This window comes from Sebastes fasciatus, chromosome 16, assembly GCF_043250625.1.
Source record: "Sebastes fasciatus isolate fSebFas1 chromosome 16, fSebFas1.pri, whole genome shotgun sequence".
Taxonomy (NCBI): domain Eukaryota; kingdom Metazoa; phylum Chordata; class Actinopteri; order Perciformes; family Sebastidae; genus Sebastes; species Sebastes fasciatus.
Window position 1 is genome coordinate 27,213,868 of NC_133810.1, and position 18,251 is coordinate 27,232,118.

General features: G+C 40.6%; 2 protein-coding genes and 1 long non-coding RNA gene across 5 annotated transcripts in view; 1 reads left to right on the forward strand and 2 right to left on the reverse strand.

Annotated features, from left to right (window-relative positions):
• The window catches only part of spns2 (SPNS lysolipid transporter 2, sphingosine-1-phosphate), an 85,750-nt gene extending 83,116 nt beyond the window's left edge, over nt 1-2,634 (reverse strand). For both annotated transcript variants that reach the window (XM_074611520.1, XM_074611521.1), the window contains exon 1: nt 2,481-2,634. In XM_074611520.1, the coding sequence (XP_074467621.1) occupies nt 2,481-2,573 (93 nt within the window). In that variant the 5' untranslated portion in view covers nt 2,574-2,634. The remainder of the gene's footprint in view (nt 1-2,480) is intronic.
• On the forward strand, nt 423-9,357 carry LOC141753143 (uncharacterized). The gene is made up of 3 exons (XR_012590395.1): nt 423-525; nt 3,158-3,359; nt 5,311-9,357. It is a non-coding gene; the product is annotated as an uncharacterized LOC141753143 (long non-coding RNA).
• Nucleotides 9,358-9,488: 131 nt separating this feature from the next.
• Nucleotides 9,489-16,027, reverse strand: LOC141753140 (protein spinster homolog 3-like). Of its 2 annotated transcripts, none has more exons than XM_074611524.1 (13): nt 15,873-16,027; nt 14,662-14,897; nt 14,494-14,559; nt 13,991-14,127; nt 13,451-13,602; nt 12,907-12,973; nt 12,669-12,811; nt 12,304-12,456; nt 12,028-12,217; nt 11,186-11,251; nt 10,993-11,091; nt 10,691-10,862; nt 9,489-10,054 (listed from the first exon to the last, which is right to left on the reverse strand). In XM_074611524.1, the coding sequence occupies exons 2-13, from the start codon at nt 14,873-14,875 to the stop codon at nt 9,954-9,956; spliced, it is 1,560 nt and encodes a 519-aa protein (XP_074467625.1). In that variant the 5' UTR covers nt 14,876-14,897; nt 15,873-16,027; the 3' UTR covers nt 9,489-9,953. The 2 variants fall into 2 exon arrangements, with proteins under 2 accessions (XP_074467625.1, XP_074467624.1); XM_074611523.1 differs by having other exon boundaries at nt 15,869-16,024.
• Nucleotides 16,028-18,251: the final 2,224 nt, after the last annotated feature.

Sequence of the window (18,251 nt, forward strand, 5' to 3'; positions counted from 1 at the left end):
TCCTTAATGCACTCTGCACCCTGATGATGACTTGTTGAGTCCAAATGCATTGCTTATCCATCCATCCATCTGCAACCGCTTATCCCGTTAGGGGTCGCGGGGGGGGCTGGAGCCGATCCCAGCCGACATTGGGCGAAGGCAGGGTACACCCTGGACAGGTCGCCAGTCCATCGCAGGGCTGACACATAGAGACAGACAACCATTCACACTCACATTCACACCTACGGGCAATTTTAGAGTCCACAATTAACCTAACCTGCATGTCTTTGTACTGTGGGAGGAAACCGGAGTACCCGGAGAAAACCCACGCTCACACGGGGAGAACATGCAAACTCCACACAGAAGGGTCCCAAGCCGGATTCGAACCTGCAACCCTCTAGCTGTGAGGCGCCAGTGCTAACCACTGCACCACCGTGCAGCCCGCATTGCTTATCCATGCACTAATAAAGGATTTTTACAACTTACAATCAGAGGGCCTTGGATGCTTTTCAGGCTGCCAACCAACACCATGGACTTCCACTAAAGGTAAACTGGACCTTCATTGTTTTTATCCTTAATACATATGAAGGTTTGATGGAGTATATGCTGTATCTGACTCTTTTCGGGTCATTAAAGGGGTCAGGCAAGATGGGGTGTTATCTCTGTTCTTGTTTAACTTGTATGTGGAATGACTTGTCCAGGCAGTTAAATGTGTGTACAATTGTTTTTGGTGTTCGCTTATCTCATCATTTTCTGAATACAGATGATTTGTTATTTTGTTTTTGTGCTTCTGGTCTTCAATAGTTACAATGAATCGTTCCAAAAGCTGCACATTTTCAGAATGTGTGTGATAGAGAGAGAGAATAGTTCTCATCTGATTGTTGTTGTCTTTAAAGTACGTATCTATTTTATTCTCCAGCTTTTGTTTCTGTGAACTACGGCTCTGGAAATAAACGTAGATTGAAATAAATAAACAAAATGTTAAGCAATTAAAGCAATCAAGGAATTATTCAAATACAGTAATCACACAACAGCTTGTGATTCTGCCATTGTTGTCTCGATCAGCCATGTTTACCTCCAGTTAAACATGCACATTTCCCCTTCCTGTACCGAGGAGCAAGTGACCCAGTTCCCCTGAGTACACCATGTACGTTAAGGATCCGGAAAGAGAGAATGAATGAACAGGCCTCCCTAAGCTGAGGAAAAAACAACCAGTTGTACATTTCCAAACATTATTTTCTATGGAGATGAGATGTTTTAATGGAGAACATTTTTGACTATGATCTAATATCTGTCTCCTTTGCATGAACTCTAATTTTGAGGCGTCACTTTTATAATTTTCTTTGGTGTAGTTTGTAATTCATCATAGAATCATACTGTATTCCCATTTTTTTTGAATATTATTCAATCTTCTGCAATTGTTCTATTCTTGGAAGAGCAATGAATTGTTCCATTTGTATTTGACCCATGTCGTCAATTCATACAATTGATCGAAATGGTTGACAATGATCAGGCAATGAAGCATCTAACTGGACTCATTTCACACAGGCCAGTGAGCAGAAGGAACTGGAGAAGATCTTCCTCCATTCATTCATTCATTCATTCATAAGAGGTCAAAGTGATAGTATTAATACAGGCCATCTTCAATAGACTGACTATTTTCATGTGCCCAACAGGGGACTAAAGGGACATCCAGTAAGATGCTCGTTCTTCTGACTGCTGTTATCATGAACACATGATGTCTGCTGGCACTGGACCACCCCACTTGTTGTTGGAGACAGAGCCGTCTAGGCTTTGGTCAATCTTGAGGTGTGGGCTCTGCCATTTCGACCTTTTTTCTCATCCGCTGTGACCTCCTGACCTCCTGACTGTCAGTAGCTTGCTGTAGCTCCTGCACCCCACCACCCCCACCCCCCTTCCTGCCATGAACTCCCAAACTCAAGCAACAGAGTGTCTGGAGGCAGAGCAGCTGAGGATTTGAATAGATCTGGGCTGATGTCTCCGCTCCTTGGAAGTCTGATCTGGGGGCTGTACTGTACAGCGCAGCAGCAGCAGGAGGCAGAGAGACAGCAGTGACTAAATATAGTGTTCTGGGGCAGAGACAGCGTATTTTATCTGCTCATTTAATTATTTATTCGACAGCTCCATCTGAGCTTGACTCCTTGGTTGTGGGTCATCAGTCTGCCTTAATAAACCCCAGGCCTCTGGCTCAGGTCCCTGCTTGAATGACATGCCCAAAATGAAGTGCATCTAAAGCTACAAGGTCTATTTGAATAATCCTGGTATCATAATAAAGGTAACACTTGTGAGATTTCTGCATAGGTGTAAGCATCAGTATATATGTTACCGGGTATATTTAAATAAAGATGGAACACAGCATACATGAATACATTTCCATTCTGCCTAAAAAAACTGTACATTTTTAGAGTGAATATCCTTTTGGAATGATGCAGTTGCAGCCCAAACCCTCTAGCAACCATATCACAACATTTGAACCTCACCTGTGCACAGACTGATGGTAACAAAGCGAAGCAGAGCAAAGTTGGAGAGATTTTAGTAGAGGCATGATAAGGCAGGATCTGTAGATTAGTCATTTGGGTACATTTGTCGCTATAGGTATTAATTCCATCTAAATACAACTGTGTTTTTTTGAAAAATTAACCAATCAGACCACTGTACATGATCCCATTCAAAGAAAAACATAACTCATTGGTCTATTCATGCCTCATTGCCTGTATTGAAGGCCAATGCCTTTAGGGTGAGTGTAGTACCACAATGCATCTATGGAGGACGGAACCTGCCAAAATAAAAAATAAATGAATAAATTAAAAAAATGACTCAATAAATAAATAAATGTCATTAAATGTAGCAAAAATAACGAAAATGAATAAATAAATACAAAATAAACAAATAAATAACAAATAAATGCCAAAATAGATAAATAAATGCAAAAATAAATAAAAGGGAAAATTAAACAGAAGAGTAAATAAATAAGGGAATTAATACAAAAGATAAATACATAAAGAAGCAAATTGAAACAGAAATATAAATTTGTCACATTTAATCAATTAATTAATGACTCAATTTATTTTTTATATTATTTTTGCTACATGTTATAACATATTTATTTATTTATCGAGTAATTTATTTATTTATTCATTATTTTTATTTTTGTCAGGTTCCGCCAATCCACCAGATGGAGACAGACTGTGTTTTCAAATGGAAAGAGTAGGAGATGGGCTGTTCGATGCTGGAGGAAGGCAGACTGCAAATGAATACAGACGGCTGTAATCGACTCAAACATGATCCAGAGACGGCTACTCCAATAGCCGTCAGCAGCACTGATATGCCCTCAAATACAACTTCACAAAACAGCAAAGGTAAGACATAATTCATGGTTATGGCTGTATAAAGTGAAGTTTATTTTGTATCCTCTTCGGCTGTCGGTTCAGTGAGTTTTGGTCATAGAGTCACGAGGCTTATACCTTTGGAATCTGTGGTGTCTCAGCGTTCATAATGACATATTGTTTGTGCAGGTAGCATGAAGTAGCAAAATCGCTAGCACCACTATTCGCGCATGCATGTTTAATTTTTTTGCTGTGTGCTCATTTCATTGCTTGGTGTTGGAATTGAGTTTATTTTGTAAAAATGGTTATCTTGGGAGTTTAGCCAAGCTTCTTCCCGGTATGCAGGCTGAATATGTTGCTACATGTTTAATATGACCTTATCTGTCATTTGTTGCGATGTGTGCAGCTGCCCACGGTACCGGGGGGCGCTCAGGTTCAAGATTAATATCATCATGTTGATCTCCTTTGTTTGAATCATTTTCTGCTGACTGCATTCTTTATGCAACTAAAAAACTCACATCAAGCTCTGCCTAATTGGAGAAATTTGAGCTGCTATGTGGCTGAGGTTGACTTGCAGCGAGACCAGATCTGTGTGGTGCTGTAGCTCGTATTTATAGACTGCACGGGTCTTTGTAATTACCCCATTGCTATGGCTGTGTCTGTGAATCAGCTCTCTCCAGCCCAGTGGCCAGTAGGCCTCTGAAACAGGAATGCTAAATACATAGGACCAGAATGTGCGTATGCCATTATAGGGCAAACCTCAGATTTGGCTGCATTTCCGTTGCAGTCCACGTTTGTACTCCCTGCTCCAGACAAAGGCATTTGCATGACAATGAGGAAAGGCTTGATTGATCTGCTATGCAGCATTAAAGCAGCAGTTGGTAGAATTAAAGCAATTATGATTTTAAAAAGTTATGTTTATAAAACGGTCACTATATCCTGACAGAAGTGCATGAGACAGGTAATCTGAAAAAAATCATGTCCCTCTGTGACCTCCGGTGCTCCTAATGGCATCTGCAGGATTTCACAGACCGGAGGAAAACAACCAATCGGAGCCAAGTTGGAGCCTAGCCGTCTCTGAGCAGCTGTCAATCACTCGCAAACTCCGATCAAAAGGTCAAACTAGGCAGCGCTGATCAAATATGAATCAATATTCTGTTACTGTAATGCCTATTTCTCAGAAACATTTTGTAGTGTACTGTTTAGCTATAAAATTAGAACCCGGCAGCAATGTTGAGATCAATTAAGGAAATTGCAAACGTTCTCATTTTATAGCTAAACAGTACACTACAAGATGTTTCTGAAAACATTTGAGGCGAGAAAATAGGCATTACAGTCACATAATATTGATTCATATTTGATCAGCGCTGCCTAGTTTGACTGTTTGTTCGGAGTTTGTGAGTGATTGACAGCTGCCTCCGTTGAATAATAGGAACGCTCTCTCTCTGAAATGACCTGTGATTGGCCAAAGTCTCCCGTCACGGGCTACATTTTCTAAAGCCTGAAAACAGATCCATGAGAAGGTGCAGAAGTCTAGTTTTCTCTTCGAACACTTGAATTACAAAATGCTGAAAGGTTATTATGGAATTTTTGCCCAATGGTGCCAAATATATTCTACCTACTGCCACTTTAAATCATAAATGTAATCATACACAAACAGGAATAGGCATTCACATTGTGGATATATTCAAATATAGCTGAAAGCCAAACACCAAACCTCTGTGTTGATTGATGCCGACAATTCAACAATTAAAAAGCTTGCATGTGTGTAAATTATCACCACCCAACAGTCCAATCAACACATTCTATCTGTTCTTGCATCACCCATCAAATGCACACAGAGCTGTGCATTTTTATAGAAGTAACACTAAAACCCCAGTCTCAGCTTTCAAAGAATAATCCTTTGATTTCTTTGGTAACACTTTGTGCGTGCGTGTGTGCGTGTAACCCACTCTGCTCTTCTTTTTGTCCTGACACTTTACAGCAAAATAGGATATGCATCCCTACAAGCTGCGGCGTAAAGACAGGAAGGCCCATATGATGTAATTGTCCAAATAAGGGTCAGAACAGAGGGCGGAGAGGGCTCTTCCTCTATATGATGTCATGTCACTGCAGCAGTTTGCTGGCGATAAGGAAAAGAGTGCAACTTCACATCCACAAATGTGGTTTGACATCTCTTATCATACGTGGAAGGGTGAGAATAACATAAACATTGAGCAGATAAGTTGTCTCTTCTGTTACAGTAAATATGTGTGACGCACATGAGCTATTTTTCTGCTTATTATTGATGATATCATGATAGCATTCTGATTACTCCCAAGTATGTATCAGCATGCTGTTTCGTGTGACTGCACCTGAAGCTGTTTTCATGACTAAAATGCTCCCTGAGTAAACACGGACCGTATCCGCCCCCCCTGCACCTCCCCTGGCTCCTGGCTCCTGGCTCCTGGCTCCCTCATTGATCGGCCTGGACAATTTATTAGCCATTGTGACAGTTTCCTGTACAGCCAGGGTCGACAGGGGAAACGGAGAGGTATGCAGATAAAGTGCTCAGAAACATGGCGCACAATGCCTATTGTGTTTTAATTGCAGGTTGAACTGTTACCTCCAGAATGTTTGCCACATACCTTTTAGCCTGCGTGTGTGCTCGCTTGTTATTCCACATACGTGTCCTGCTGCCCGATCTATTCCCCCAAAGCATAACTTCTGGAAAATCACAAGCGTAAGGTTGAAATGTTCAAAAACAAAAGGAAATACCAGTGAATTCCACAATAAAGCAATGAAACCTTTAACAATGGCTGAGTGGCCTTGAACCACAGCTTTCATCCATCTGTAAATGTCAATTCCTGTCAACAGCTTCAGCACTTTGATAGGAAATATTTGGCCGGAAGTCAGCAAGTAAGTTCTCGGACATGATTCCACTTCTGCCAAGTTGTCGCTCTGTACAGCAGTTATTGAAAGTAACCAATAACATGATGACAATGCAGCCCAATTATTGCACAAACTTGTGCCTGAGAGAGACAAGGGCAATGACCTTTGACCTCCCTGCATGGTTTACTCCAGTACAAAACAATAGGGACACGCAATAACACGCAGCTGTTAGGATTTGCCACCTGATTCGACCATTAAATGGTCAACCAGGCCATTAATTAGCCGTCATCGGTCACTATAAGCACCATAGATGTGGGTCATTACGGGACTACTACACCTACTGCGTTGTAAAAGTGAAAGCGAGACTTAAAAGCAACACGTTCTAACATGTAAAACTGAATGAAACGTTGCGTTTTAAGATAATTTTTTGGGCAGTTTCAGCCTTTATTGATAGGACAATGGATAGTCTAGAAAGGGGGAGAGAGAGGGGGCCACAGGTCAGATTCAAACCCGGGCCGATGTTGACCCACATCTATGGGACTTATAGCAGCTGATAACGCCTATTTAATAGCCTGATAACAGTCTAATCGGCTGGATTTACCAGGGGGACGTTAGACACCTCTGCTGCAGCAGCTGCATGAACAGTTTAGAAACGGAGTGACAAGCGGCTGACATACTGTAAATATGTCCTGTTTGTCTGGTCTGTGCTAGTCTTTGACAAGAGTAGCTAAGCTTAAGATGACGAATGTTAACACCTATCATGTTCCATGAACTCAGCAGAGGTCACAGACTTACACTCACAGTTTAGGGTTCAGCGAATATCAGAAGTAAACACTCAAACGGAGTGCAAGTGTCAGAGGCAGACACTCCTATGGTTGGTTTAACACGGTAACACGTCACACAGGCAACTGCAGGAGGCATCCGTGTCAGTTTTATTTATGAGGAGGTCCTCTAACATCTGAGAGTAATCGTTAATGAGTGTGGTGGGGTTCATGCTTGTGCAAAAGTCCAAAACTGCTGGATAATACCTGTGAAATGTAATTCTATACTGAATATGAGGTGGTGTTAAAGTATCTGTTTGCCATATATTTGCATGTAAATGCATGTGTAGGATCGGGCAACATATTGATTTGAGGTTTACGCTGTATTTAGTTTTGAAGATTTATATATTTTTCTGTCTGTCTTTCTGTCTGTTTATGAATACTGAACATTAATTTGAAGCTATATCCAGCAGGTGACTATACATGTATTTATCATGCCAGGGTATATATTGTGACCACGCCCTTACACTCTCATTATACCCAAGTGACAACGTAATCGTGCTCTGTCTTTCCGTCCGTCTTTCTGTCCGTTTGCGTGTCACACTTTCGTTTCCGGAGCAGAACTTCGGAACTTCAAATTTGATATGATGGTTGACAGTGTGGTCTAGTTTTGTTTTTTTTACATCAATTTTGATAATAACAAGTTAGATTTTGCTCAATAGACTAATTCCATTAGTTCCAAAAGGACAAAACCTTTGGCCCTACTTTAGTGGGGGTCAAGCAGTGAGTGGTGGTATGTGTGCCATGCTCACTTTTGCCATGTTACTGTAGGGTTGGTGTAAGCCACCCTACCCAGGTATGCACTGTATGTACTGTAGGTTTACTGTAAATATATATATATACACACACACCACCTTGGCGGCTCTACTGGAGGTTCAGTACACATCTGGCAAATCCATTATAGCTCACCGATGGAAGACAACTGGGATCCTCATGATAGCATGTTTTACAGTAGTGCAGTTGTGCCACCTAGTGGACACACTCGAAAAAAAACTGAGGCGATAATAGACAGAATACACTACCTACTTATTTACTTAATTGTTGTTAAATAAAAACACATATACATTTTCCTACAGAGCATGGACAACATACAGTTTTGAGAGACATCCAGAGTAGATCCACTGAAATAGGTGGTGAAAGTGGAATTATGAGATGTATTTCCAGCTACTGTTACAGTAAATACAGAGAGAAGAGAATCTCAATCTTTAACTCCATTATGTGCATATGTTTTGATCCAGCCTGAGGTCCCTCTGGTCCTCATTAGGAGGCAGCAGCTGCATGCTGGCTGGGACATTCATAGATGTAGAGGTTAATCTGATGATCCTCAATATGGATACTTGGGCAAATTCAGCTTATTCTGCCTCGGGTTTATGGACTATACTGACCTGGGGGGGTCCTGTAGAACAAACTGGAAACATGAGTGTGGATGGTTGAAAGAAAGACGAGTGATTTGGAAATTCTGGTGTCAGCAAAAAAATTGGGGCTGGGCGTATCTATTGCCTCTACGTGGCTCTCAACATGGCGACGGCTGAGCCAGCAGCTCACAGCTAATGGTGCTAACAGTGCAAACAATGGCAACAATGCTGACAGAGCTAACAGTGTTAACCTGAGGGGGAACGCTTACGCAACGATGCCGTCTGTCGGGATGGCGTTATCAGCTTTAACCGCCGTATGAGCGCAGTGCAGACCGGTAGCTAGCCAGTGGGACACACTCAGATGCACTAAAAGTAAAGAACGTATATTACCAAGAAGTGAAAGTCAATTGTTCCTTCCATTTCAAACTCAGCGCCCAGCAGCAAAGCTACGCTTCCGCCATTTTGGACTGAAAGCGACTACCGGACACCAGTAAAACGTCCACCTAAAAAGTGCAGTACAAAAGTAAAATTTCTATTCTATTATCAGATTCTACTGAAATGGCCCGTGTTGAACAATAAAATATTGTAAATATAATACACGTTTTCAGTCCGAAATGGCGGCAGTGGAGTTTCGTCTCTTTGCTAAAAGGCACGTACGGCCGTCCGGCTATGTAAACAAAGCACAGAGAAGCTCAGACTACAACATACACACAGACGGAGAGCGACTTCATTCTCTGCTCAGGTAGACATCACTCTTCTATATCTTTACATAGCAAATAGTTGTTTGCTGCTATATTAATGTTCTGGATGTGGTATACCTTTTATATTGTTTCTTTAACTGTAGCATATATTTTAGAATTTAATGGAAAAATACTCCTTTACTTTTCTGATGAGTCGGCTCATTCACTGTTTCTGGTGGCCTGTTACAGTAATTGGATGTATTCAGCAAAAACAGTTGGGTTCACTGTAATGAAGCAAAATGAAAACATCTCTTCATGAATTAACCTCCAGTGAAAATTACTAAAAAAATGTACTTCAAAATGTTTAGATGTCTAGACAGACAGACAGACAGATACTGGAACAGGAGAGAGTTGGAAGGAGGGGACTACTCAGTAACAGTTTTATTAGCAAATTTATTGTAAAATTAAAAACATTTCCTTTAAGAAAATATAAGTACGTACTTTTCAAGTACCGGTTATCTGCACAGTGCCTCTGAATCGGAGGTAATATTGTTATAACACTGACACAGGCAGGCAAAAAGTTCAGTAAAAATGCCCGGTGTTTCCACGTTTCCTGTTGGGGGGGTTTTTCCTTATCGGAATTGAGGGTCTAAGTATAGAAGGTGTTGTATGCTGTAAAGACCTTTGAGGCAAATTTGTGAATTGTGAATTTGGGCTATATACAAATAAAATCTACTTGATTACTTGGGTGAGCAGACAAGCATTTTTAAAAAAGAAATTTGATTGTCTAAGTTTTCTCTGCAACTGTCATCAGTGTGTGGCTGTAAAATTACAAAAATTGATCTTTTCAAGACAACATCCAACATCCTGTTGTCAACACTAGTACATTTTAACTTAACTTCAAGTATTTACAGTTAAATCATTGTCTTGGTTGCTTTTGTCCTCATTTTTCAGTTCAATCGGGGGCTCAGCTGGAGGACCCTGCTGTGGTGGAGGATCCCCTGCAACACACACACACACACACACAAACATGTTTAAATCATATGAAAATAAAGTACGGAGCACTCATTAGAACAATATGGAAACTAAGTGACCAGGTATAGGTATACACACTAGTTGGTGCAGGATCAGACCACGTTAGGATGGAACCAGCTCATGTCTGCTAAGGCGATGCCAACTAAGTTTCCCTGTTGGTGCAGCTGCCTCACACACCAATCAACAATCCAACAGAATGGAGAGAATGAGGCCAACTCAGATTCAAACTAGACAGACAATGTTGTCTTTATCAAGTTCGTCCCATCTAACTCTCAAAACTAGACTGCCATCGTGTTGCTGGGACATGTGTGCAGATGAGGAGAATTTGTTCTTAACTGCATAAGGAGGAGTGATATTTTGTAGTAAGTGAGTTGAATAGAGGACTATTGTTCAGGAAGGGCATGTGTGTCACTGACATTAACAAGCAAACACAATGGTGAGGACTTAATCATGTGCCATCCACACAGAACTCCTGCACAATAATATCAAATGAAACATTCTCAGCATATGTTGATTTTAGCATGTAACCAAAGAGAGAGTTGTTCTGTTTGAGCCATGGTTGTATAGAGAATAAAAGGACAGTAACTATTAATTTACGGTACCGTTACCCAATTGCGCAGCTGCCCTCCTGTCTTCAACAATGTAGGCGGAAGACACGAGGAAGAACAGTCCACCCAGGGCCCCAACAAATGGGCTGATCAGGAGGCTGTACTTCAGACTGCGGAAGTTCCAATCGTGATTGGCAGGTTTAGATTTGCGTACAGCATCAGAGATCTACTGGCACAGGTGCAAAGACGGCATTAATCCTCAATGATACACAGAAAAAGTGGTTTGCTCAAACTTGCAGAGAATGAAATTGCAGTTAAAAGGAAGTTGTCTGTGTGAAAATTGAGCAGATTCTCACCGCTCCGACGAGGTAAGGACTCCCAGCGTCACCCAGTAGATGCAAGACTGAAATCTGGATAGCCTCGGCCGAGGACCTTCTGTTTGGTTTGACAATATACTGAAGTAAAAAAGTAACACAAAACAAATAGTTGGCTTCAAGTTTCAGCAGGCGGTTTCATATTTTTATTTTCACACACACCATTCAAACTCACCAGCAGTATATCAGCAATGACAGCCCAGTTCAGTGATATCAATATTTCCCCAAAGAATATGAATACCTGAAATGAGACATTCAAGACAAAGAGTAAGCGACTCATCAATTGATAAATTAATTAATTATTCAATGATCACTTTTTGACAAAACAGCTTGAATTTTGATTTTCCCCCTTAAAATGTCTCTTCTTGTACACTTTTTGCCATTACCACATATTCTCCTGTGACCCCATGGTCGTGCCTTTAAAACCTCTAATGGGAGGTGCCCATGGAGGCATCCTGATGATATGCACGGACCACCTGAACTGGCCACTTTCAACACAAATGAGCAGCGGCTATACTCCGAGCTCCCTCTGGGTGTCTGAGCGCCTCACCTGACCACCCCCAAACAGCCCTGTAAGGGTAAAGAGCTGTTCCACGGCCAGGACAGAATCTGCACTGCTGGAATAAACTTTCTGGGGAGGCTAAGCATTGTGATACCCCAAACTTTGGAGCACATCCTCAGGTCCTCTTTTAAAAAAAAAAAAAATGGGAACCACCAACCTGGTCTGTCACTCCAGCAGAACGATAAGGTAAGGGATCACCAAAATTATTTATTTTGAGGGAGGCATAAGTGTGTGTACCAAATTTTATAGCAATCCACCCAATAGTTGTCAAGACATCTCACTAAAAACCAAAAAATGTGAACCTCATGATGGCTATAGGTAAAGTCAGGGGATCATTAAAGTCAGTAGGAGTCTGTACAAAATTGCCAATCCATCTAATGAGATATTTTAGTCGGGACTAATGTCATGGACTGACATCTCTAGAGCCATAATCATTCTAGACGCTTGTCTCTTACATAGCTGGCAGCAATGCTTTTTGATGCCACAAAGATGGTGATAAAGAGGCAGGGAGCCGATCCCAACAGGCCCACTGCGCAGATGATTGGGTCCGCATTTGGGACCTTGTCCCGTAACCATCTGGATAAACCACTGCCAAGACTCCCTCCCAGAATGCCCGTCACCACCGTCACAGCACCAAAGATGTAACTGTACAGGGAGCAGAGGCAGACAGCATTGTTAAAACTCTGTAGCAATTTTGAAGGAAATGAGGTAGATGAAGAGTGATGCTGCACCTGTCTATTGGGTTGCATGGCTCTTGGATGCACGGCAGTTCGATTCCCTGACTGACCCGAGCTCTGGACAAAAAAGTAGGCATCCAGAAAGCCAGGGCTCCGGTGAGGAAGGCTGTACACGTCACTCCCAATGTTGACCACACGTAGCTTTTACTAGTGTGGAGTAATAAAACACGCAGATTAGTAAATATTAATTAAAACTCATATTTCTGTAAACTAGGGACTAATGCAAACTATCACATTATTAATTAGAGCCTGACCAATAAAACGAAATGAATAAAAAATGAATATCATCAACATCTGTATTGGTCTAAAAAAATCCAGTATTAGCAATGCTATAGTATAGAGTAGTTTCCATGTCCTACTTTTTCATGAGATACTTGATGTCATCCACGTAGGAGCTCTTCTCTTCAACTCCCTTTCCCTGGGTTTCTGCAGCACCTCTGGGTGGGTTAGGGCATAAGAAGACCAGCAAGACAAGTCCCACTACACCCAAGATGGGAGTGACCTGATAACACAGAAAGAATGTTGTAATATCTATCACTCTGTGTCTATAAATACCCAGCTAACATTTACATGACATGTTAATGAAAATGTTCTCACCCTGAGAGCCCAGCGCCAGTCTCCTGTGAGAGTAGCAACCCCTGCCCCCATTATGTATCCAAGACCACTGAAAACACACAGAATGTAAAACCATTAGAGTGATCATGATTGACTCATGCCTATGTGGCTTATAGCGACTGATAACACCTATTTAATAGCCTGACAACAGTCTAACCGGCTGTAATGTCCCAGCCAAACTGTATTTGTTGTACCATACAAGTGCCACGAGATGGCAGTAGATACATTTGAAGTATGCATTATAGACACTACTGACATCCCAGTAACAATGTGGCCACATTTTAGCACATTGACCATACACAGTCCAGCCATAGGTTTTAACCTAGTCTTGTTTGCAAATGATATGCTGGTCAAATGACCCTCAAATCTCAAATGCTGGAGTTTCCCACCAGCAGGGAATGCCCCATTAACGACGTGTCTGAACAATTCATGCTTTCAATTTCATTCCTTCACCACAGTACGTGATTTTTCTTTAATGGATTAAAACGAACAAGAGATAAAAACACACAGTCGTGGACTTTCTAACCTTCCGACAGGGATGAAGATGTAGAAGATACAGATCATTTTGCTCCGTTGACTACCAACAAAGAGGTCACCAATGATAGTGGGAGCAATGGTGGAGTAGCTGGCCTCTCCTATCCCGACCATGCCTCGCAACAGTATCAGAAGCCAGAAGTACTAAAGAAATCAAACAGCATATAAACAGTACAATGAGATATAATCCCAAATACCACAAAGATCCTCTCAGTTTAAAATAAGACATTCTTATTTATTGTACTTAATGTTGAGGTCCATGTTGCCCACTAAACAAATTTATAAAAAATGTTTGACAATTACTGTGTTGACTCCTGTAATATTTACATCTATTAACATGAGTTTTGCATGTTTGTAGTCCTAAGGATACATTTCCTGGACCACAAACGTCCCATCTAATACTCGTTGCACATTCATTTGAGAAGTACATTAAAAGCATGATGAGGTGACGTGACACTAGCAGCAGGAAGTGGCTTCTTGTTGCTTCTTGTTTCTTGTAAAGTGTATGTGAACACATCTATTGCTCACTTACCGACTCTGTGACAAAAGAGCTGCCGGCAGCCGTCACAAGCCACACACACAAACCGCCAATCATGATGTATTTCCGGTTGTAGCGATCCCCGAGATATCCGAAGAGAGGGGCCAAAAGCAGGAAACTGCAGATGAAAACTGTGAGTGGATTAAAAATAGTTCATAATTCATTCTTCACTATGTGACAAGTTGACTCTTTGACTCACTCAAGAAGTCCCACAATAAAATGCAGAACGTGTGTGTGTAATTTTGTCTTGCAATAACCACCAGTGCTCTGCAATTCACTTGCAGCACATGTTGCATATCTTCATCTGAAGTAATGCAGGGTAAAATGGGGACCTTCAAAATACTGTATGTGTGTGTGTGTGTGTGTGTGTGTGTGTGTGTGTGTGTGTGTGTGTGTGTGTGTGTGTGTGTGTGTGTGTGTGTGTGTGTGCGTGTGTGTGTGTGTCCGTGGGTGTGTGTGTGTGTGTCCGTGGGTGTGTGTGTTGTGCATCATCATACCTGTTTGTATAAGTGCAGCCATACTGTCACTTATATCAAAGAATTTCTGAATGTTGAGAAGGACACCTATATGACAATGAAAACAATTCACATGTAAGCCCACCGAATCAGAAGCAGTAAATAGTGTTTGTTGATAGGCAGCGTTGTGCAAACAAGAGGTCATCTAACCTGCTATTGTGTACCGCTCTGTGTAGTTGAGCAAGTTGATGTAGCAAAGCACGGCTACAGCTATATTGGCGCGTCTAGGTGATAAGGCTGGTCTCTCCTGTTGCTCTTCTGCCTTTGGTGTAAGCGATGAAAGGCTGTTCACAAAAGAGCCATACGCGAGACCAGAGCCGGATCCCAGACTCCACCGAGGAACCGGCTTATCCTTTGGCTCCATGGTGAGCGGCTCTTCACTTCACCTGGAGATGGAGAGTGTGTGACTTAGTTCCAGAGAAATCATTTTACCCTCTGTATCCTCACCAAAGATGATAATGTTGCAGCGTGTTCACAGTAGTTTGGAAACAAGACAACTCAATAAAGCTCAGTGACAGGACTGAATTATTATTCTGTTTAGAGCGGGGGAAATACACTTTTTCAAGTGGATACAAAGTACAGCTAAAGTCTGATTACATCACAGAGCAATCAGTGACTGTCTGTATGCTATTATACATTAATCAACCTAATGGCACATGGTGAGAAGTGTAATGCATTTCCTACAGTATGTGTTGCTTTTTAAGCCCTGTGCCTCACAAGTAATGTAGTTTAGGGGTGAATAGTTAATGTGGTTTGTGGAAACACTTTAGAAATAGTCCTTATGACACAATTACACAACTGTGTAGTATAAAGCATTGCAACTATGTCAAAATGTCAGAGAAAGGAGGAAGAAGGGTTTTCAGTAAAGATTTTTTTTTACAGTTCTTACAACACCATAGAACAGATGAGTTTAGAGCTCATCATATAGTTAAGGAAAATGGCAAAACTATGAGTGTACTATGTACAATACTAACAAATATTGTCAAGTTAAAAACTGTATAAAAGCATGTATAGGTGAGATCATAAAGTACCAAGATAGGAAATGTAAAAGACATAATATTGTAAATAAAAGCATTTTAGTAGGTAATTCCAAATGTAATGTGAAAAGCCCCGATGCATTCTGCCCCGGTCAGAGCAGTATCAACAATGACACTATTGTGCATAGACAACATACAGTATGGAATACAGTTGCACTCAAAGTGTTTGGCTACAGGAACCTATGACCTGACTCTTTTTTTTTTATCAAACCCACTAATACCGTTAATGTATTCAGTTAGTGTCTACAGTTATAACCCTTCAGATGTTAAAAACAAAAAATGTACTCTATAAATACACATTTAGACAAAAACAGACTCACCTACTTGTTGATGATGTCTGGTTTATGTTATTTTCTCAGTTCATTCCATACTTGCAGTTGTCAGAGGATGGTGTGGCTCCCAGTGTCCCTCTGAGGCTTGAAGAAGCTAACAGAGGCCTCAGCTCTAACATGCCTCCAGACATATTAAGTTAGTGGAGGGACCAGCCCACTCTGGGTTGGTCATATGCTTTCACACAGATCCTCACTGTGATGCAATGCTGTAAACAAGCCAGATAGTTCCATTCATCTCTTGACTTACTTTTGCTTTTTTTTTTATTCTCTCCTGGAGTATAAGCAGGAAATAAAACAATAATGTAACTTTATATGATACCGGCATAACTGGTTTAACAGCTTTATACACACAACAGAAAGACAAAAGGGCTGATAGTGCATGTGGGTGTCTGGTGGTCAGATGAATGTGCTATGTGCTTTAGTGGTTAGTTGGTTTCTGTTGTTGAGGCAGGAATTGTTTATATTTTTTTATTTTGAAATAGAGATATTGCCTCTGATACATTTTGGTATGTCAGTCCAAATATTTGTCTAATTGGGGAACGGTAATCTCTATTACATGTAGAATCAGGAAACGACACAATATTTTGGTACTGGAAGCGTTCTGCTTTCCGTTTGTCGTCCAAGTAGAATTGACCAATCATGTTCGAGCAGGCTTTGGTTTGAATAAAGCGGTTGTAATCAAAGTTAATTCCCTAATTGCATGGAGGGTGGGACATTTGGGGCATCCCCTCCAAGAGCCAAGAAAACTGCTACCTTCTTATTGTTTTTCCTCATGTCTCAGCAAAGCTGCGGTCTGAAACCTGTACAGCTGTTTAATTGGTGACACTGCTCTGGTCATTTGTGGTCTGTTTGGAGTGGAGTGTGCAGATTCAAAGGTCTCGACCCAGGCAAATTAGATATTACAATCCTATATATAAAGATAATGTAGATGTATTAAAATGCTGAACAGCCTTCACTTTATAGCAGTCAAGTGAGGTTGTGACTGTCAAAAGATGGATCCTTAGTGCCTTCTCATCCATGGAAAATAATCTGTTTTCAGTTTGAATGTTCATCAGCACAGATGATGAAGTGATGTTAATCTGCTAGATGAAAGATGTATGTCTACATTAACATAAAAGGCACACAAATTGATCATTGTTCATTACTTATAGTTTATTTAAATTTTTTACTTGCATCCTCACAAGTTTAATATACCATTGGACTTCCTCCTTCACTCTCAAGTGAGATCATTTCTCACCTTCCGATGAAGAAGTAACCAGTGAACCTAAATTTAACATGGCAGTTATACTGTGAGGGATGATGAGAAAAATGTGTGAGCAACAAAAATTATTGTGTATTAAATGACACTAGGCATTATCTTTTATTTATTTGCATTGTCTGCTCTTCCAAAACTGTATGTTTCATAAGTATTGTGATGATTTTTCCAAATTATTATTATTATTATTATTATTATTATTATTATTATTTGTAGAAGCAGTAGGCTACTGGTGGTAATAGTAAGTACAACCACAGTAAATTTTGTTATCATTTTGTTGAGGGCTGTTAGGATCACGTCAGTTGTTGCCATCCAGTGTCTACGGTGAGCATTACAGTCAACACCAAGATCCAATATTGACAATGTAAATGACAGACAAAACATCATCAAAGGTCCAACCTTCTTTAATCTTCTCCTGTTCTGCAGAGAAAGGACCGAAAGGATCCACATTTTCTATCTCAATGAGGTATATTTTGTAACTGAATGGTCTTTGAGAACAGAGGACCCATGTGTTTAACCTGACAAGACACCTCAACTCACTCATTTTTATGTATGATTTTTATATAGATACGTTACATGGATAGGAAATGTTAATTTAAATAGAACCCAGTATGAACGCCACACCCGCCAAGTGTGAAGTTTTACTTGCATCCTCACAAACTTAATATACCATTGGACTTCCTTCCCTAACTCTCAAGTGAGATCATTTCTCACCTTCTAATGAAGAAGTAACCAGTGATACTAAGTTTAACATGGCAGTTCTACTGTGAGGGATGATGAGAAAAATGTGTGAGCAACAAAAATTTAAATTACCCGAACAATTATTGTGTATTAAATGACACTAGGCATTATCTTTTATTTATTTGCATTGTCTGCTCTTCCAAAACTGTATGTTTTCATTAGTATTGTGATGATTTTTCCAAATTATTATAATTATTTGTAGAAGCAGTATGATACTGGTGGTAATAGTAAGTACAACCAAAGTAAATTTTGTTATAATTTTGTTGAGGGCTGTTAGGATCACGTCAGTTCTTGCCATCCAGTGTCTATGGTGAACATTACAGTCAACACCAAGATCCAATATTGACAATGTAAATGACAGACAAAACATCATCA

What these genes read in the sequence shown, in the direction of transcription:
- LOC141753140 (XM_074611524.1), bottom strand. Translation starts at nt 14,875, where the DNA reads ATGGAGCCAAAGGATAAGCCGGTTCCTCGGTGGAGTCTGGGATCCGGC. An exon ending in AGAGCGGTACACAATAGCAG is followed by an intron (nt 14,560 to 14,661) that starts GTTAGATGACCT and finishes ATTGTCATATAG; the next exon opens with GTGTCCTTCTCAACATTCAG. An exon ending in AAAGCATTGCTGCCAGCTAT is followed by an intron (nt 11,252 to 12,027) that starts GTAAGAGACAAG and finishes GTCTCATTTCAG; the next exon opens with GTATTCATATTCTTTGGGGA.